This window comes from Plectropomus leopardus, chromosome 7 (genome assembly GCF_026936395.1).
Source record: "Plectropomus leopardus strain MGB_pleo_1.0 chromosome 7, ASM2693639v1, whole genome shotgun sequence".
In the NCBI taxonomy this organism is placed as follows: domain Eukaryota; kingdom Metazoa; phylum Chordata; class Actinopteri; order Perciformes; family Serranidae; genus Plectropomus; species Plectropomus leopardus.
In genome coordinates this window covers 20,352,355-20,369,683 of record NC_142182.1, presented here as the reverse complement: position 1 = coordinate 20,369,683, position 17,329 = coordinate 20,352,355, and the positions used below count along the sequence as shown (strand labels likewise).

Here is a 17,329-nt window from a genome sequence, read left to right as displayed (position 1 = left end):
GAACACAATAGAGTCAATATGTCTTTTAAATATTTTTTTATGGTGGCCCTGAGGGTCAAATCTCTACAACATTTCAGAAAACACTACATTTCCCAAAACAAAACATTTCAGAAAAACAAATCGACATTTCCCAAAATGACACATTTCAGAAAACACTACAACATTTTCCCAAAAAAACATTTTACTAAACAGTTCCACATTTCAGAAAACACATCAAAATGTATTGTGTCATATAATGTAATTTATTAAGACAGCAACAGTGCACAAAGAAACATTGACCTTATATAAAACAAGCAAAGATGCATTTTACCAGGTTTTTGCAAAGCTGCTATGTTCTGCCTGTAGTCCCTTGGCAGCTAAGTGGAACAAATAAATTAACAACAGATTTAGGTTGAAGTATAAAACATATGTTCATAAAATTTTACAAACATTATTATCTCCACATCCCACTCCACCTATCCTTGATTAATCTCAAATTTCTGCAAGTCATTACTACACCCTAACATCAGTTTAATTTCTGCGATGATCCAAAATCTAAAGGGATAATCCTATAAAATGTAAAATGTCAAAATGTCTCCCCTCCTGTTCCTAAGATATGACTTTGAGTGATGGCCAAAAAAAAGGGTTTTTGCAAAATATTATGATGCAATAGTTGACCTTTGACCTCTTAGAGAAATAAAATGTAATCGCTTACATCCTATAAGACATTTGTGTGAAATTTTAGCATTAGACATGATTTATTAAACATGTGACCTTGATTTTGACCCTTAACGAACAAAATCGAAATCAGTTCATCAATTGATCACAGTGACCTTGACCTTTGATCTATGACTACCCAAAATCTAATCAGTTTGCTTTTGAATCAAAGTGGACATTTGTGCCAAATTTTAACTAATTCCATAAAGATGTTCTTGAGATGTTGCTTTCACAAGAATGAGACAAATGCACGGTTACAGTGACCTTGACCTTTGATCATTGACCACCAAAATCTAATGAGTTAATTTTTGGATCGAATTGGACATTTGTGCTAGATATGAAGACATTCCCTCAAGGTGTTCTTGAGATACAGGGCGGGCAGATGGACGAATGAATAACCCAAAAAACACATTGCCTCCGGCCACTGCTATCGCCAGCACTGAGGCATAAAAATGCTCGTTCATACACATAATAAACTCAAATTTAAGTTGAGCTCAGGAAAACTTTCCTTCTCCAGCAGATAAATGTCTTCTAGCATCAAACTCACATTATCCTACTCAGTGAAGCTTAAACATCCAAGTAAAGTCACTACAATGAAAACATTTCTGAGTGAAGGGGGACTTGAAGGATATTACTTATACAAGGGTGGTCTTTACCACGGTCACATAAACCTTCAAAATCAAATGACAGCATTTATACTTTTTCTCTTTGGTTGGTTTCATTGCACAGATCCTTGAAATTGGGACAAAACACTGACTACAACCTTTCACTGTTAAGGAAAAACACCTGCTCCCTCCACAGTCATGAGATGATAGTTAGAGAGAAACAGAATGAGCAAGAAAGACATAAACTGAGCGAGAGAGAGCTTCAATCTCTGGGGGGGAAAAAAGAAGACGACAGACCAGCGCTGGCTTCAGATCAGCGGGGATGGTGACTGAACAGAGGTCTGGTTCAGCTACTGGCAGCCCCTCAGGGACAATCAGATGGAGATGTGGCCCAGATCCCAGCTCTCCTCCCTCCCTCCCTCCATTTCCTCTCTCTCTCTGTCAGTGGAGTCACTATCTAGACCTTCCATGTCCTCCTATTTGAAGCTCTGGCCAGGATATGGGATCCGGGGCTCGCTCTTTTTCTTTCCTGTCTGCCTGCTGGACGACTCGGCCTCAGAGCCACAGCACACAGCACCCAGTGATAGCTGCCCGGCTGCCCTCTAAGTCCCCTATGCCCTAGTCCACAAAAAAGTAGTCAAAGTGCCTGCTGTGTGTCCCAACAATGAACGAGTTAATATGAGCCAAGTATTCCCACAAGACTGAAGCGGTGGGGGACTCTGGTTGCGGAGGGTCCCTGCTGCTCCCCAGCTCTCGCCCCATCCATCACTGTCTGTCCCCTCATTTCCGGTTGCACCGCTCTAGCCTGGTCCTCCTCTGGTGGTCATCATTTCAGTTCTCACATCCCTGCTTGCCACTCCAACAACGAAGACCACGGACAAGGTCGCGTCCAACAAATACAGTGCAATGTTCAGCTGGGAAACCTTTGGTCCTGGCAAATTCTGTGGACGCCAGTTGACACACACCATCCAAGCAAACAGCATTTGTGCTACTACTACCACTACTACCGCTGCTATTTGTCATGAATACTATTACCAATTATACTTCCTATGCATATACTTATTCATGCCATTGGCTCTGTTGCTTTCACTCCTGCTGCTACTCCTATTATGGTTCAGTTTTCAGCTAATACGAAGGAGTATACACATACCAATCATCATACATACATAATACTACACATGCATATCATCTTAAAGTTATAACCTTTTTTGGCTGGCTTTAAACAATGGCAATACAGGACTGAGTACACACACACACACACACACACACACACACACACACACACACACACACACACACAACACTGTATTCTCTCTCCCATAGTAATACAATGCCAACAATTCTGTTTACATAGTTCCTTCTGCAAATAATCTGCACTTCCTCTTAAAGTAAAACTCCCAACATGTCACTTCACACCTCAGGGCAACGCCAGCTCTGCCAGGGTGACAGACAGCCATTGATTCCAGACGGCCTGTCAATCACAGCTCCAGTCAGGGAAGAATGTGGAAGATCCAGTTCAGGACGGTCGACTTCAGGTGACTTCAGGAAACTTTTTACTGCTCTGCAGAGGAGGCTGGCACTGCATTTAAAATCTTGTCACTTTTGCAGTTTGACTAGATTAGCTGCAATTTAAAACTTGTTTTAAAGGTCCAGTGTGTATATTTTGGGGGAATTTATTAGCAAAAAAGTAAATAATCATAACTATGTTTTGATTAGTTCATAATAAGCTGTTAATATCTATATAGAGAGCGAGCATAGGTTCCAGGTTTACTTCTGTGGTATATGGCCCGCTGAATATGTGCAGAAGTGTTTCTCTCACTTGCCCTGCCCATGAGTTTCTGCTCGCCTCATAGACTTTACATTGTGATAATGGCACATATTTCTAAATCAATTTTCTCTGCTTTGGGAGAGTTTTACAAATACAAAACCACCATGGCTCAAAAATTCAGAACAGAGAGATTCACCACTGACCTTGTGTGCAGTTTTACTGATGTCGCTTTTGTAATGGTGGTCTATGGGGAAAATGTTTTCTGAGCTGCAGGGTTGTTTTTTTTTGCTGCAATAGCACAAGTGGCCACTGGGAGATTTTTCTGGATGGGGAAGCAGCTTTCCTGGGGGCCTGGGTATGGGTCCTCTGCCATGGAGTTGCCATGTTGTTTCTACAGTAGCCCAGAATGGTCAAACCAAACACTGCCTCTGTGTTTTTGCATCTGCCACCATAGTTCTCCTACATGCTTAGCAGAAGTTTCAGTTTTGCCACCAAAAGTCCATTAACCCTTTATTTTCCTCACTAAGAAAAAAAAAACCAGTGGATTTTTTCCCCTGCATTTTTTATTTCTTCAGGGCTACAATAACAAAAATCAGTGTTTTGTATTTTTTTTTTTTTTAAAGACCCAATTGTTTTTTGTTTTTTAAAATATAGGCCTGTGGTAGCGGTTCATGGTAAAGACAGAAAAACATAAATTTTTGACAGTGGAATTAGCAGTATTACCACTATTATTTCCAAGCTTGTTGACCTTTACAGTACTTTTAAAACATCTCAGAAATGGCAAAAAAATCATACTGATATAATTTCTTTCACCAAATATATAATGGAATAACATTTATTATCTTAGCATCACTACTTTTACCATAAAAGGCCAACTCAACTGTTTGGTAGAACACGGATTAAGACACACACAAAAAATCATACTTATAATATTTTTTCACCACATATATAATGGATAAACCTGTAATAATGTATCATTTAACAATAATTCAACGCATTTTTTATTAAGATGTAGTGATTCAAAATGTGCTCTACCAAATGCTTAAACAGAACATTAAAAGGTTTTAATGTGTTCATCACTTTAATGTTGCAGCTGGTAGAGGTGGAACGAATTTCAAGTACTTTATCCACTACTAGGCAGCTTAATTATTCATTGACATATGTTTTGAATAATTTATCTGAATCTGAAAAATAGCTAAAGTTGTCAGATAAATCCAGTGGAGTAAACTGTACAATATTTCCCTCTGAGATATAGTGAAATAGAAGTAGCATGAACATTTTGCAACTGATACTGAAATCTGTTAAATGGAGTCATGAGTTCTTTTAAAGTATTTAAAGTAAATATTACAAAAATCATCTGAATAATGTATAACCTGTCAAAAAAATCTGTATAATTTATTGCAATAATTCCCAGTGTTTTTAATTTTTTTTATACTGCACTTTAATGTGAAGCAGTGTCCATAAAAGATTATTTATTTTTTTATAAGCCAAAAGATCCAGAATTTCACAAAAAAAGCTACAATTAAATAAAAAAAGGATGTATGTTTAGCAGGAACCACTAACCGATATGAGCCATTTTTGATGGCAATTCCTCCTTCATCACATCTACACTTACAACTTGTAAAACTTTGTTTTAATAAACTTCCTTTGCAATTCTGGATTTGGTTGTATATCTGAAGTCTCTCATGTACTACACATTGTTGTAAATGATTTTCTATTATGTGTTCAGCATAAAAAACAGCTGCCTTCAGTGGCTTTAGGTACTGATACATTAATGTCATACTGGCTTTCTAAAATCCAGTACTGGAGAGGAAGATGAACCAGTATGTTCTCTGTAAGTGCACGAATCTTAAAACTGTGAGGATGTGTCGCCTCCTGGTGGAAAATAAAGGAAATAGGTTTGAGAGAGCGGCAGTTTAGTGCAATGTACTCAGTGACAATTGCAGCCGCGGTGAAATGCAACTTAGTACATTTACTCCAAAAAAACTTTCTAGATCCCCTTAGAATATTTTGGTATGTTGGTTCATATAGATTTGCACCCATTCCAGCAATTCAGGGCGATATTGGCTGGAAACCAGGAACAGTGCAACGAAAATGTGAAATAGATTATTGACCCATCTAATCATAATGGCAAAGGGCAAAATAAATAAGGATGTGTTTATGGGGGGTAAATCACACAGTTCTCCATAGACAAAACAGCATTGCTCAATCTTTGAGGAGGGGGATACGGTGTATATTTACAGGAATGATTTATGCTGCAGTGTTAACTATTAAAAAAGAGGTTGCTAATAGAATTTAAAGAGAAATGTTTTGAAAACATTCTGTCAATGCCTAAATTAAGGAAATACAGGTTTATAAAACAGTAGTTTGACCCTAAACCTTATGTATTATCTTGTGTATCTGGAAGCCAAAGATGTTAAGATGCACAGCTGATAGCTGGTATTCTCCCTCTGGCAATTTGAGGTTGGACGATTCAACAATATTCAGAAAGAAAATTGAATTTTAGAGTTGTGTGATAAGGGTGACGTGGACAGTGGGTTTATAGTGCATTAACTATGATGATTTAAGAAAGCTGATGAAGAGACTTATCTTAATTTTCTGGTGCTCAGATGAAAAAAAACTTGAATGGTTGTTTAACTTTAAAGTTCACCAATTTCATTGCAAAAGCCTGAAGAGGGGGTGAGGAACTTTGTTTAATTAGCACTTATCCAGATTTTTCTTTCAGTGCTACACTGTAAGTGTCTCCGTGATTGATCCATGAACTTGGTCTTACTCATTAATGATTTGATTATGAACAATGCTACTATTGTTTTGCTTTGCTCCATCTTTGTTTAATGCTGTCTGTTTATACGTAAGCTGGACTCTGGTCCTGGCTTGCATTAATTTTATGGTGTCTTATGCGCCCATGCGGGCTGGGCATATTTGTTTGTATAACACTAATTTAAAAAAAATCATTCATTCATTCCGTACTTAAATACATTTTTGAGGTACTTGTACTTCACTGGAACATTTCCATTTTCTGCTACCTTATACTATTAGTCAACACATCTCAGAGGCAAACATTGTACTTTTTATGACACTGCAATTATTTGCCAACTTTACAGATTCACATTATAATAAAAAGTAGAATCAATAAATAAGTGATGATGTTTTTTTGGCAGTTAAAACTTTCCCTCCCCGGGGGAATTCACAAACCACACAGCTGTATATATAAATATGCATCAATAATTATAATTTAGCTATAGAATTCTGTAGAATAAGTACATTTACATTGGTATTGTGTTTAACTAAAGAGCAATGAAAGAAGAAAATGACTCAAAAATGAGAGAAAAGTAATTAATGAAAAGTACAAGAAAATTACCTGAATTTAAAAAAAAAGGAAAAAAGTAAACCGCAAACAAGGAAATGAAAAAAAATGCTTAGAACTGATAATTCTGCCACATATTAAACATAGTTTTTCATTAGCTTTTTTCTTTTTTCTCTCTAGCATTTTTTTCTGCATATACTAATTTCTTGCAATTAGTCCCTCAAAAAGAAATCACCTGAAATTGCTCAGGGTCAAAGGTTTAAATGTTTGTGAAAGGTGTTTGAAAGCAGTACAAGGAAAGTGGTGTCAATCCAGGTTTCAGGGGGTTAACTTAGGTTTCACAGCCAAATCTACAGGCTAGGTGTCAAGTGTTTGGCTTGTGAAAAATACTTACTTGGCTTATTCTGTAACTGCTGTCCATACAGACCATCAGAACCAAAATTTGGGCCCATACTAGCTCATCACAGACACAGAATATTGCTGAAGTCCGTATTGAAATGGCAGCATTATAAAGTACATTGCAGCAACAGATGGATGATAATTTATGTATATATATTCTTTGTGGGTGCAGGATTTAAAGTGTGAATAAGACATCCCTCAATAGATTGCTGAGCAAATTTACAGAAAGCTCATTTATCATGAACAAAAGCTCATTGACGCACATGTGAAATGTTTACATAAAGCATTATTTATCATTTTGTATATATGTGTAACTTTTTTTTTAATTGAACATTTAATTTCAAGTGAGAAAATCCTGAAATGTCACTTTAATTATCTCAAAATAGCAGAACATTTTAATTGAGTTTTATCTCCATTTTATTCCCTCCACATGTTGGCCTTGGATCAGGATAATTTTCATCTTCATCATCATAAGAGGTAAAGTTCAAACAAAATACTGTATGTAAATACAGGATGATCAAATATTGGACCTGTCTTATTGGTTCATGGTATATCCTGCTGATCGTGAGCCAAGATGCTAAAGCCTCAAGGATGAATAAACGGTTAATTTATCACATTTAGACATCTGCACAGGATTTAGTTTGAGTGTTTTTTATTTGAGTGTGACGTTACTTCCAGTGCAATTAGTTAGGATGTGTTTTTTGCAAATGGTGAAATTAATGGTGTACTTCCAGTAAAAACTGAAAACAAGTCAAATCTATATCTGCCAAAAGCATTAAAAAAAAGAAACAATCAAGTAGACACAATTTCATTCAAAAATAATGTAAAGTGACATTTAAACTCAGCACATAATCAAACCCCACAAAATTACAGATTTGGAATTATTTCGCTTTGACCAATGGAGAATGACTGTGTTATAATGAGGGACAAAGTGCTGAATGAAAATGCGGGCTATTTTTTTTAACACGACCAACTAGCTGAACCTTTAGACATCTGGTCATCACAGTGTATCTGCAGCCGCAGCCTGACTTACTTGAACTCACACACCATCAGCACTGGCTCAGGCTGCTCTCTCTTCTCAGCTCTTCTCTCTGTACACCCCCAGCTGAACCTCCACTCACCGGAGCGTCACACTTCAGAAGTTTGCAGATGACACCACGCTCATCGGACTCATCTCTGGAGGGATGATTCTGCCTGCAGGTGGCAGATTGACAGAACAAGTTTTAGAGCTTAATACTCAGTGGACAGTTGAGATGGTTGTGGATTTTAGAGAGAACACAGTACCACCCACCCCCATGAGATTTTTCTTATTTGCAGCTGTCCTCATCAACAAGGCACGGGACCCCCACTTATATGGACTCTTACTGCACATCCTGTCGATTCTGACTGTGATTCTAACTCTAAACCAACTAACAATGTCCACTGCAACTCAAAGAGACTAAGGATTATACTGCAAAGCCCTGAAAAGTGCTTTTCACAGGTATTTAAACCTTTGAAGTATGAGCAAATTGGTTTCATTTCTTTCGAAAGGATGGGGGGAAAGCAATAAGCAAGTTGACAGAAAATGAATGTTTCGAAAATTATTTTTAGAAAGCTAAGGAAAGAATTACAGAAAATTAGATATCTAATTATCCTGATTATATATTTAAAATTATTTTACAGAGTTATTATAATGTTTAAGAATTGTATAACTTTTTAAAGTCATCTTTTTTTATCTTTGTCCTTTTTTATTTTTGCTAGTTTTTTTTTGTTTTTTGTGGGTTTTTGTTGTTTTTGTTGGTAACTTTTCGGTAATTATTTTGTACTTTTTACTTATTTCTTCTTAAGTCTCTCATTGCTTTCTTTCCATATTTTGAAAGAAACCAAACCAATTTGCTTAAGTTTCCAAGGGTTAATTCAGTTATCTTTTTAAATCAAAGGGAGATTAACATATATTACATTTCAGTGGTGGAGGAAGTATTCAAATCATTTACTTAAGTAAAAAGTAGTCATACCACAATATAGACATATTCAATTTCAAGCAAAAGTCCTGCATTCAAAAAAGTGATAAAAATCAAAATGTATTCAAAGTATCACAAGTATTTGTTTGTCATCATAATAGTATTGGACCATTGTTAATGACAATTTTCATCTTTGTGATGATGCGTTTTCAAGCTGAACCAAGAGGGTCTTTAAAGAGTTTATTTAGTTAAGAAGTAGGAGAACTCTCTCAACACTACCCTTCAGTTTATCACAATCATTCAACATCCACACATCTGGAGAAACATGGTTTTCACTGGATAGCAAGAGGGTGAAAAAATGTAATTTGTAAAATAACCAAAGCTGTAAGATAAATGTAGTGCAGTTAAAAACTGCAATATTTCCCCCTGAGATGTGGTGGAGGAGACACATAAAGTTGTATGAAAGGAACATACTTAAATATAGTACAAGTACTTTGAATTTACACTTAAGAACAGTACTTGAGTAATTATGCCTAGTTACTACTCACAACCAGATAACAGTAACAGCAGAGGTCATTAAAGTGATTGTAGTAGTAGGGGTTAGGGTTAGGGTTAGCCCTATTTTAAGGCATTTGTAGTACTACTGGTAGAAGTAGAAGCAGTGGTAGTAACATTAGTAAAGCTCCTAAAGCAACAGGTATAAAGATAATTGTATAAATAATAGTAGTAGTAGTAGTAGTAGTAGTAGTAGTAGTAGTAGTAGTAGTAGTAGTAGTAGTAGTGAGCAGAAAAGGCCTGGTTGTCCAACACTGTCAGGGTCAATCAAGTCCATAAAAGGCTACCATGGTTCATTCAATAAGTTCATTAAGGACAAACACACAGAAGGGACACTTTTAAGTCTGAGGGATTGACGTGGCAGCGTTTCAGTAACCTGCCGCCAACCTTTGTGACCTCCGCACAAACCATCTTACTCCTGTATGCTCCCTGCAGGATGAACGCTTAATCTCAAAGCAGTTAGAAGACGCTAAGTCAAGATCAATATCAGAATTTAACACTTTAACACCTTCTTTGTATTCCTGGATTAGTGTGGCTGTTTATCTGCTAAGGGTGGACCTAGGTGTCAGCAAGAAAAATGTGAAAAATCAACTCCACGTTTATGGAGGTTTAAGAGGGTAAATATCAACCATTATTTGCAGGATTAAGGAGGTAATGCCCGGCGTACGCTCTGCTGAACGTCGACCTCTGCATGGTTTGCTATAAAAGGGGATACCCTGTGCCTTTACAGAGCATCTCACTTCCTTCTCTTCTCCCTGAAGTACAAGTAAAGGTAAGTGAAAGATACTGCCTGCTTCTAATACTTCGAATACTGATGCTGCTTGGTGTTTTGGTCTGACTGGTGGTTTGTTTCAGCCTGCAGGTTATTCGGTAACATGGCGACAATGAAGTGCATCTTAGGCCTCCTGGCCCTGCTTGCAGTCTCAGCCTGGACCGAGGCGGGGGTAAGTCCGAAACACAGCCTGAGTGATCAGCTAGGACTCCAGGTTTCTCCACTAACACATTAAAATTAATTTCACCTGAGGACTTTAACTGCAGGGACCACAAGAAGCTACAGCAAAAAGTTCAAAAGTATTGATCGTATCTCACGATGTTCCTCAGTCGATTAAGTTCTCTCCACTGAAACAGGATTGTAGTTTTTTGTTTTATTATGAGCACCTTCTGGGAAATTTGGCCATTATGTCGCTTTGAAAGTTAAGATTAAAAGTTCATTTTTGACTGCTTTTGACAGTTGACAAAAAAATCTCACCCCAATAGGTGAATTTGAATTAAATGTATTTATATGTATGACGAAATTTAACGTAGTTCCAATACAGAGTGTGAGACTGCTGTATTGCACAAAGAGTGTATAGCTATTGATAATTTTATACTCTGGTCCGTAGTTGGGCTGGCATGTTACATGTTACGGTGTTATTAAAATATTGAGTTTCAAACGTCATAAAACCACAATACACTGCTGCATTACTACATGTCGGGGACAAAATGCACAATTAGTAATTCTGATGCCAAAGAGACAAATATTAACAAGAATCTACTCTAATTGGTACAGTGAGGCCAATGAATCTAAGTTTAATCCAAGGGTATTGTTCTTCAATAAACTAAACATAAAACTAGAACTAGGTGTGTGAAAAAACATTTTAGTTAAACATATACACAACATTTTTAACTTGAACAAAAATAAAAACTACACTTTAAAGAGAAAAAATGACAACTAACTGAAACAATGTTATGTACTCACAAAACTAACTAAATTAAAATAAAAATATACAGCAAGAGTCTATAGTTTTAGTCTTTGTCAATTTCGTAAAATTGTTTATACAACAAGCTCGAGGAAATATTGGTGCATAGTGCTGTGTTGTAATGTTTTGTAATGTGTTGTAATACCTGTTTTGAGCTTCTAACATCTTGCTCCTGACAAATATGTATTGTAATATATATTTGTATAATATTGTATTTATCTTAAAAAGTTAATGCTGAAAGAGATAAAAGAAACTAACACAAACAAACAAAAATTAAACAATAAAACTAAACTGAAACCCTCTTTGGAAGTAACTGTATTGATTACAAAAAATTAAATAAGAACTTGATGACATATTCTGTTTGCAGATTGTGATGCAAGCGAGCGGTGACAATGACGCTGACAATGACCCAACCGTCACGGATCAGCTGGAGAATGCCAACAAAGATCTCAGTAAGGCACAGTGAATATCATATCCACTGTAAGCTTTTCAAGAGACTCAGAAATAAAAATAAAAAATCCAGCTTGACCGTCATTTATTTCTGACTTTGCTGAATCATGTAAGGGGTTCACAGGTGTTACAGCTAACATTAACAATGGCTCTTCTCTATTTAAGTATCCATGTAAGCCTTGACTGTGTGACAGTGAGCCAGCATGCACATTACCAAGACCCAAAAACTGAGACAACAAAATGGAATTCAGCATTCAATTCAGTATATTAAATTATTTACAGCTGTGAAAAATAGCCTATTACGAATAATTTTCCTTATTAGTATATATTATGATAAGAGAAACACAGATGCTTTGTCTGTGTTTCAGATAACGATGCAGTAGCAGCTGTATGAAATAACCCCCAGCTCCATTTTTTGATGCCCCGAGCAACTACTGCAGTATAGAGAGTAAGACAAAACACAGAGTTGATGGAGTGGGAGGCAGACTGATCAAACAAACTCTGGATTTTCATCTGCAAGACTGATGTTTTCAAAAAGATAAAATGCATGTGACAAATGTGAATTGACACACTGTCCCTAAGCGTCCAAAACTGATGCTGGAGGAGGGGTAGCTGGAGCGTTAGAGAATGACGAGCGCCAGTTCTTGACGAGTTGGGAGTAAGGATGTATTGGTTTAATAGATGTTTTTAAATGATCAAATTAGTTTTCATTTAGCTTTAAACAACATTAAGGGACAAGAGTCATAGCAAAATTGAGTTCAAGTACTTATTCTTTTCCTGTTATATTCCATATTTGCTGTACCCTGTATATCTACCTGAATATATTGTATTTTACACTTCACTAAAACAAAAGGGAAAAGACTTGAGCTCAAAGAATCTTTCGTTGTGTCCCTGTAACCATCGTATACTCTCATTTCACTGCTATTTCTTGTTCTGACACCCTCTGCAGGCGATGACCGTGATGGTTTTGAGGTACATGGTGACATTGCCATGTCCCGTTTGCCCTCCCTGAGGAACGCTGACCCCTGCGTCCTACGTGGTTGCAAGTGGCCCAGAGCCACCGACGGCAAGGTCTACATTCCCTATGCCATTGCTAACCACTACTGTAAGTACCTCCATACATTCGCCTGTACATGGATATGATTTTTTAAAAATAACTGAAATGGTTCAAGTTCCTTCAAAGGATATCTGGTGATATCTTAAAATTTTCATTTTTGTTGAAGAATTCCCCAAAGAGACCAAAACCAACAATTAGTAACAAGCACTGTATGATATATCTTCTTTCTCCCTGCCAAAGAGCTTCTCTGTTCATTCATTGTTGAGCAAAAGAAACATCAGTGACCCACAATGTTATACTGGGTGACACGTACTCTTATTAGCATGAACCGCACATTGTAGTTCGAATCCGATGCACACTGTCCTGCTGCCTCAAATACTCCCTGGAGCAGCAAATGTGGATTAATCCGTCGCTGAAAATAGACCTCAAAAAATGCACTCAAGACATGTTAGCATTACACTACAAAAGATATGTGGTCAAATGTGTCCCTGACCACCTCAGCAAGAGGTTTGAGTGACTGGACTACAGTGCATTTTGGTGGTCATTTACATGTATTTAGTGCTGTCCACCTGTGATCAGTTCTCCCCAGATACATGGTCCTGGAGACACCAGGTGTAAATAGTCTCATCATTGGTTTTGGTCTTTTCATGGAATTTCATTGACAGAAAGAAAAATCTAAAACAATGTCCCTTTGGGGCTTATTTTTACAGTGTGGTTTCATCTTTGTGTTTTTCCTCTGCAGCCTCTAAGGAGCTGGATGTCATCCAGAGAGGCATCAACTCCTTCTCCTACTCCACCTGCATCCGCTTCTACCCCCGCAGCAATGAGAGGGACTACATCTACATCCAGTCTCTGGAAGGGTACATACTGGATGAGGATTGTCTGTTAATGCAATGTAATCTTTACCAGGGGGCTCATTCCCATTTGTCAAAGACAACGTTTCCCAAAGCTACATGCAATAAGGTAGCAGCAATGTTAAACACCACATGTACAGTTAAGTCGAGCTACAGTTATAGCTACAGCTCATTTAGGCCATTTGATTGGACTACTGTTCTTGTCCCAGTTTACAAGCACCGCGGCAGAATCGATTTATTGACTGAAGTATGTAAGAGTCCACAGCAGTGGGTGGTGATATGCCGTCTTGCAGCTATGGACCTTCTTCTGGCTGAACTATTATGTCACATACCAGAGAAGTTAGCAAGCAGCAAATGAATTGCATGTTGAAAAGTGAAAACAAGGATAACTATTCAGCGTTGTACATTTCATACGTACGCTATGCTTTACTTGACACTTTTGTCTTGTTGTTGTGCTGTTTGACTTCTCGGTCAAAGCCCAGTGCACAGAATGCCAGTTCAGGTCCGATTGAGGTATATACAACAAAGAGTGAATTGCCCCCCAACTACATTTTCTAAGTGTGTTTGTGTGACCTCAAGAAATTTGACTTAGTATGATTTCAGGTGGACTAACATGTTTACATGTATTTTGAAAGTCCAGTTTTAATGAGACCAACACAATAATTTGACTTTTTCTAACATCATGTAAACATACTGATTGTCAATGACTTGTTTATTGACTGTGCTCTGCAGATGCTACTCTTTTGTTGGTCGCCAGGGCAACGCCCAGACCTTGTCTCTGAGCCGTCGGGGCTGCATTTACTATGGTACAGTCCAGCATGAGCTGCTGCATGCCCTCGGCTTTAACCATGAGCAGTGTCGCTCTGACAGGGATCAGCACATCCGGGTCCTGCTGCAGAACATTATCAAAGGTAAGGGAAACTGATTCATCGGGCTGTGTTCAAAACCTCTACAATGAACAGTGGATTCAGAGGCTGGAGGGCCTTTTTATTATTTTTTGTTATATTAGAAGTTTTCGGAGGGGGGGGGGTGCAGGAGACGTGTTTAAAACATGTCCATTTATCCCTACTTACAGAAACATGACAGTAGCAGAGGACTTTTAATTTGACAAAATTAGAGACATTTACACCATAAACTGGTGCAAAAAAAGAGCACCAACTGGTGCAAATTTTAAACCTTTGCTCTCATTCTGAAGTACAGTATTTGTACTTTACTTGAGTATTTCATTTAGTGTAACTTTACACTGGTTTACATCTAAAACTTATGATATAAAAAATGATGCACTTTCATAGATGAAACCACCCAACTGGTGCTTTCACGTATCAGTAATAATAATTCAGCATAGTAATATATATTAATATAATACTCCGACACTGTCGATTGCTTTGATACTCAAAAACATTTCAATGTAAAAAAGAAAACCCCTTAAATGCAGGACTTTTACTTGTTCTAGAGAATTTTAAAACAGTGTTATTGCTACCTTGACTTAAGTATGAGACCTTAATACTTCTCCCGTCACTGCAGGTCAGGCATACAACTTCAACAAAATCAACACTCTGAACCAGGGGACTCCATACGACTACGGCTCGGTCATGCACTACGGCAGGTCAGTTAAACTATAACATCTAATGAATCCATCTGAAATTTTCTTTCCCATCCACACTTAAGTTGTCTGATTCTCATCGTCTGGCTGTCTCATGTTGCCAATAACCACAAAAATCAAAGGTCCAGCCTCATAATTCTTTTGATTTGGCAATCATTTTCTCACACCCAAAAATACAGTATACATCACCAGACTTATCAGTTAAGTCCTTGCCAGACCAAACACTGATGAGTGTCTATTGCCTTAGTTTTAGCTGTTTGTCCCACACCAATGGCATTAGTCCGCCCTTGTCTACTTTTTGCAGTGAAGCTTAGCGGTGATTAAATTACTCTGATAGGCAGTTCAGCTCAATGCACAGGTTTGTAGCTGAGTTTTTAGCTGTGACACAGGCAACGCAACAGTTGCTGTTCGTAGCCACTGGTTCTTTGATGTTGGTTTGGTGTGTCTGGGCCTTTAGGACTAACTCTGTCCTGTATTTCAGGTCACTAACTGAGCCAAAAATGTCAATGTCAGATAACTGATGACTCTATTTGTCTCCTCCTTTCAGGCTGGCTTTCTCTAAGGACAACCAAAGCCCCACCATGGTGGCTGTTCCAAACCCCAAAGCTGTGTTTGGCACGGCCAGGCAGATGAGCCAGAACGACATCAACCGCATCAACCTGCTGTACTGCAGGAACTAGTCCTCCAGTCCACAACGAGTCAGACTGCAGTTTCTTTGACCAATATTCATTTATCTGTCACACGAAATCATTTACAATCACAGTGAAATCATTTAAATAAGAATGCAGATAATTATTTAGGTCAATGCAGTCCGCTTACAGATGCTGTTTAAGTATCCATCAGAGTATCCATTTTACTTTCTGGTAGCTTTTTTCTTCCTAAACAAGGAAAGTCTGAATTCATGTGAAAGAAATGAAAGATTTTCCTGTTTGCTCAAAGGTGGTGGGAATCACTGTTCCAATTTACTTAAATCATTAAATATTATTGTAAAGCATGTCTGTTTGTTGTCTCGTTTTTTAAAAGGTATTTTTTTTTTCTCTCATAAAATGTGACCGGATGATACTCAATGCACAAAACCCAGAATGAGCTGGAGCCAGAGAGTGCTATACTATACAAATACAGTGAATAGTCTCCATTCAACCAATCAGCAGCACGTAATTTAAATATGAAACCTAAATGCAAGCCATCGTAGAGGGATGGAGCAAATAATCCAGTTAATGCATAAATCAAATCACCAATAACATGAACAGTGAATAATGGCTAGGCTACACTATAAAGGAGATTAGTTAAATAAAATGTTAAATAAAAAGGGAAAAATCACAAATAAGTACACATATTACGAACAAACTAACACTACAAATGAACCAAATCAAAATGGCTCTACAAGGCAATAGTTTACCTGCTCGCAGCAGGCGACTCAGACCTCACCATAAACCACATGCAAGATGGCTGCCACTCAGACCCCCTTGAACACAGAAGAAAAAACACACAAGAAAAATAAAAACAGAAAATGTCCCATTCATGGAAGTTATTAAAACACACTAAAATCTGTTAAGTCTTTGGTTGGCTCCTCTGTCGTTTTTGTTTTGTTTGTTTTTTTAACTAAAAAGAGCACATTAATGTACAAAAGAAACTTCAGAAGTAACATTTTACAAAACATAAAATAAAAAGTAATGTAAATGTAAGTCATTTGAAAGTAATAATAGTATTATTTTTCTTTGCCAGACTGAAACACAATCCTCTCCCCCAGTCAAAGACATTTCAGTGACTGGACTCTATTTTTACAAAACTGCATTTTAACAGTAAATTAACAGGGACAACAACACATTTTAAAAACATCTTTGTTCTGCTCGGGCATACCTTGTGTCTTGGCTGATGTGCCAAAGAAATCACTCCAAGGTTTAGTCCCTTACCAAACCTGCAGAATCTACCATTTTTAACCATTATGTAATAAATCTTCAATGTTGGGAGCTAAAATAAATCCTTCATGGTTCTACAATTTTACTTTTAAATTCATGCTTTTAAACACAGTTTTAAAAAGGGAGCCTACCGAATCAGAGATGAAACAGAGGCTGGAGTCAGCTGCTCTCTCAGGTGTGTCCCAGACCGGCATCAAAGGCCCACCTGAGCTTCCTGTCCCTTTTTGTAGACTCCGCCCCTTTCCTGGGTCCTAGTGCTCGTCCGTGTTTTACCTTTCCTTCCACATCAAGAAATATGATTTCTAAAGTTTTTTTTTTTCTGAAACATTTCGACAATTTCTGTTTGATTTTTAGTTATTTAGCTGCTAGTGTAACAGTGAGATTACTGATCAGTTGCATTGATGGAAAAACTTTTTCCTGTAAGCAGACTGCTTTAA

General features: G+C 37.5%; 1 protein-coding gene and 1 long non-coding RNA gene across 3 annotated transcripts; one reads left to right on the top strand and one right to left on the bottom strand.

The window, feature by feature from the left end:
• Window positions 1-6,626: 6,626 nt before the first annotated feature.
• On the bottom strand, window positions 6,627-17,209 carry LOC148189179 (uncharacterized). Its single transcript, XR_015777005.1, has 3 exons — window positions 17,024-17,209; window positions 16,373-16,438; window positions 6,627-7,969 (listed from the first exon to the last, which is right to left on the bottom strand). It is a non-coding gene; the product is annotated as an uncharacterized LOC148189179 (long non-coding RNA).
• On the top strand, window positions 10,146-15,728 carry LOC121950138 (high choriolytic enzyme 1-like). Of its 2 annotated transcripts, none has more exons than XM_088080175.1 (7): window positions 10,146-10,214; window positions 11,377-11,461; window positions 12,409-12,564; window positions 13,259-13,376; window positions 14,103-14,281; window positions 14,895-14,976; window positions 15,521-15,728. In XM_088080175.1, the coding sequence occupies exons 1-7, from the start codon at window positions 10,146-10,148 to the stop codon at window positions 15,651-15,653; spliced, it is 822 nt and encodes a 273-aa protein (XP_087936301.1). In that variant the 3' UTR covers window positions 15,654-15,728. The 2 variants fall into 2 exon arrangements, with proteins under 2 accessions (XP_087936301.1, XP_087936302.1); XM_088080176.1 differs by having other exon boundaries at window positions 10,146-10,218; window positions 11,390-11,461.
• Window positions 17,210-17,329: the final 120 nt, after the last annotated feature.

What these genes read in the sequence shown, in the direction of transcription:
- LOC121950138 (XM_088080175.1), top strand. Translation starts at nt 10,146, where the DNA reads ATGGCGACAATGAAGTGCATCTTAGGCCTCCTGGCCCTGCTTGCAGTC. An exon ending in TGCCATTGCTAACCACTACT is followed by an intron (nt 12,565 to 13,258) that starts GTAAGTACCTCC and finishes TTTCCTCTGCAG; the next exon opens with CCTCTAAGGAGCTGGATGTC. An exon ending in TCGGTCATGCACTACGGCAG is followed by an intron (nt 14,977 to 15,520) that starts GTCAGTTAAACT and finishes TCCTCCTTTCAG; the next exon opens with GCTGGCTTTCTCTAAGGACA.